Source organism: Pinus tabuliformis, chromosome Q (assembly GCF_031772625.1).
Source record: "Pinus tabuliformis cultivar Carrire ecotype Pingquan chromosome Q, CPIR1, whole genome shotgun sequence".
Classification (NCBI taxonomy): domain Eukaryota; kingdom Viridiplantae; phylum Streptophyta; class Pinopsida; order Pinales; family Pinaceae; genus Pinus; species Pinus tabuliformis.
The window spans coordinates 600,684,429-600,687,371 of NC_142296.1; the positions used below are offsets into that span (position 1 = coordinate 600,684,429).

At 36.9% G+C, this 2,943-nt stretch overlaps 1 protein-coding gene across 1 annotated transcript; it reads right to left on the bottom strand.

Annotated features, from left to right (window-relative positions):
* Positions 1-211: 211 nt before the first annotated feature.
* On the bottom strand, positions 212-1,120 carry LOC149220887 (uncharacterized). Its single transcript, XM_089382873.1, has 2 exons — positions 770-1,120; positions 212-657 (listed from the first exon to the last, which is right to left on the bottom strand). Exons 1-2 carry the CDS (start codon positions 1,011-1,013, stop codon positions 377-379), a joined length of 525 nt encoding a protein of 174 aa, XP_089238999.1. The 5' UTR covers positions 1,014-1,120; the 3' UTR covers positions 212-376.
* Positions 1,121-2,943: the final 1,823 nt, after the last annotated feature.

Here is a 2,943-nt window from a genome sequence, read left to right on the forward strand (position 1 = left end):
CATGATCCTGAAGCAGCAGATCTCTGAATAATAACCAAAATTAGAAAAGGAAAAAAGCAGCAGATCTCTGAATAATGACCGAAATTAGAAAAGGAAAGGAGCAGTATAGAGTCGTACATCGTATACAAATTAAAAATCTCATGATCCTGAAGCAGCAGATCTCTCAATAATGAATAATGACAAAAATTAGAAAAGGAAAGGAGCAGTGTAGAGTAGTACATCGTATACAATATAAAAATCTCAGCAGATCTCTGAATAATGACCAAAATTAGAAAAGGAAAGGACCAGTATAGAGTAGTACATCGTATACAATATAAAAATCTCAGAAGATCTCTGAATAATGACCAAAATTAGGAAAGGAAAAAGGTAGTTGAGATCAATGGAGAGACCTCCTCCCAGACCTGTCGTTACAACTCCCAATATACAGAGCCATTCCGTTGGCCGGGGTATTTGCCAAGACTCTGCGCTGGTTTGCACCGTCGCTCTTTGAATTATCAATCCTTTTATTTTGACACACAGTTTTGTGGGGCTCTTGGGATATTCGCTGCCCCGACTTGAAGGCCAGAGCGTGCCTCTTTCTGTATTCTACATTGTCGCCAGAGGGTTCCACCACATTCTCAGAAAACCGCACTTTCTTCACCAAATTCCGCTTTTTATCTGTTCATCCCACAACATTTAAATTACTTACAAATTAATAATTGTAAATACAATTTCTTTTGGACCACATCCTCAAAATTGTAAACACAATTAGCAGGGAAATGAACCCTACCCGGGGAGGACTGAGAGCCTCTCATCCTCCATAAGAACGATGTTCCTCCCTCTGCATGCTGCTGTTGATGATGTTCGCCAGAATGAGATCTGAGAGCGCCCTCCTGGTTCACTTTATCTTGCAGGCAAGAACAATCCTTCTTCAACTCCAACAGTTTCCGGCGACCCAACACCAACAACATAACACTGCAGCCAGAGACTGCTATGACAGTTATAAGCCCAATTCCCTGATAGCTGAGCATCATTACAGTACACTGGTAAAACAAAGAGGCAAACTGCGACCAATACCTCAAGAAATCTGATAATGAGATTGAATCACAGACACACTAAAAGACTGGCAACTTCTCCGAATATCAAAATTGAGTTTCATGAGCCTCCTCGTCTCATTCCCGCTTGCTCTTGATTTAAGCATGGGGTTTTCCTTCAGAAGTTGATTTTTTTCTTATTTTAAATTGATTTTTTTATTTCCCATACGGTTCTCATCCCGGTACTAACAGGTCTCCTTCCGGTAGTAGCAAGTTAACTTTGTGGGACGAACGGTTTGTTAGGTTTGATTGATGGAAAAGTTGATGCCGTCCATTGTTATAGTGTGACAGCAGCAATATGATGACTTCCAACTTGGGACTTCAGTCGTGGCTAGATCTCCTCTTTGTTTTTTATTTTTAATTTCTGCTTCATTTCGGCCCTTCTCCTTCACGTGTCATCACAGCTATACGGTCTGCAGAAAAGCCAGTGATAATTGAAGGTGCCAATAATTGAAGTTTGACGATTGTTGCGATCAAATGTACGACCCCATTGAATTTACATTTCAGTCTCTGTGTAGTCGCTGTAAACTGTATTCCATGTGGCAGGCCAAGTTTTCTAGTCTGCTGAAACTTAATGCGACGGAGACGCTTAAATGTTGGAATGGGATTGAAGTCACCATTGTCATTCAAAATGGTGGGTAGCTTTTACGGATAATATATGTGCGTCTTCGGATTTGTGAGGTAGTTGTTACGTTTAATCATCATTGCCATCGTACATATATGATCAAAAGAAAAGTTTAAAAGAAAAGCAAAATTTAAAAGAAGTAAAGCTCCCGTAAGACTAAAGAGATACCATTGAAGAGATAACATTGGGCTAAAGCTAAGGCGCTTGTATCTTAAGGCTTAAGGCATGGGACTAAAACTAATTACTCTAATGGGCTATTTAAGGTGGTCTCCAGTACATAATGCAAAGAATAAGACTCTTCCATTAAGAGGCTTCTTGCCATGGACTACCGCTTAAGGCACATGGGACTGAGGAGAAAAAAAAAAATTAAATAAGAAAAATGAGAAGAAAAGAAAAAGTCAAATGTAAATAGTAAAAAAGGAAAATTTCTAAAAATAATAAAATATAAATAGAAAATAAAAAGATAGAGAGGAAAAAGAAAGAATTTAAATCCGAAAAATGGAAAGAATGCAAAAAATAAAGAAAGTTGTGGGACAATCGCTGAGCTTGGAATAGGAAAAAATATAAAAAGAACCTAAAATAAAAATGAAAAAGTGACTTTCTAGTAATTATAGCGACAAAGCTTAAAGAAGATAAATTGGAAAAGCCTCATGCAATCAAATTTTCAAATATGATGCAAATTCAAAGCAAAGTGATTATGATATATGGTGGTCGGTATAATAAATTTTTTTTTGTAAATTGAAAAATTTATATTATCCTAAAAAATATATTCAATACATACTATAGAATGCCACCATGACTAACTCTAATCTATGACCAAATTGAAAACACTGATTAATTCTTAAGCTTGGCTTCTTCAAATTCCATAGTTTGACTTGGATGTGGTTGAGCTCATTATTACAAAAGTACAAAAATTGGTTCTAAAATCCATGAAAACTGGATAGACATAAATAGAGAGGACATAAAAATTGAAGGCTATGAAAATTGCCAAGCTTACAACTAGTGGTTTTGTGTCCCGTGAAGACCATACAATTAATCCACTCGAGCAGGATGCACAGGGTAGCCAAGAGGTGATTGTGCTCTATCAAGAAGCAATTATCTCCATTCACTACATTCTTTCATGCATAATTTGGTAAAGAAAATAGAGCTCCTCCATGCGAAGGAGGAGCTAGTCTCTTCTCTCATTACAACCAAATAAAACTTTTTCCAGTAGATTCTTAATTATATGTCAATATAGATCAACTA

Excerpts from the sequence above, each read along its gene's own strand:
- LOC149220887 (XM_089382873.1), bottom strand. The coding sequence starts at position 1,013 with ATGATGCTCAGCTATCAGGGAATTGGGCTTATAACTGTCATAGCAGTC. Across the intron at positions 658-769 it reads AGGCTCTCAGTCCTCCCCGG|ATAAAAAGCGGAATTTGGTG; the intron begins GTAGGGTTCATT and ends TGGGATGAACAG.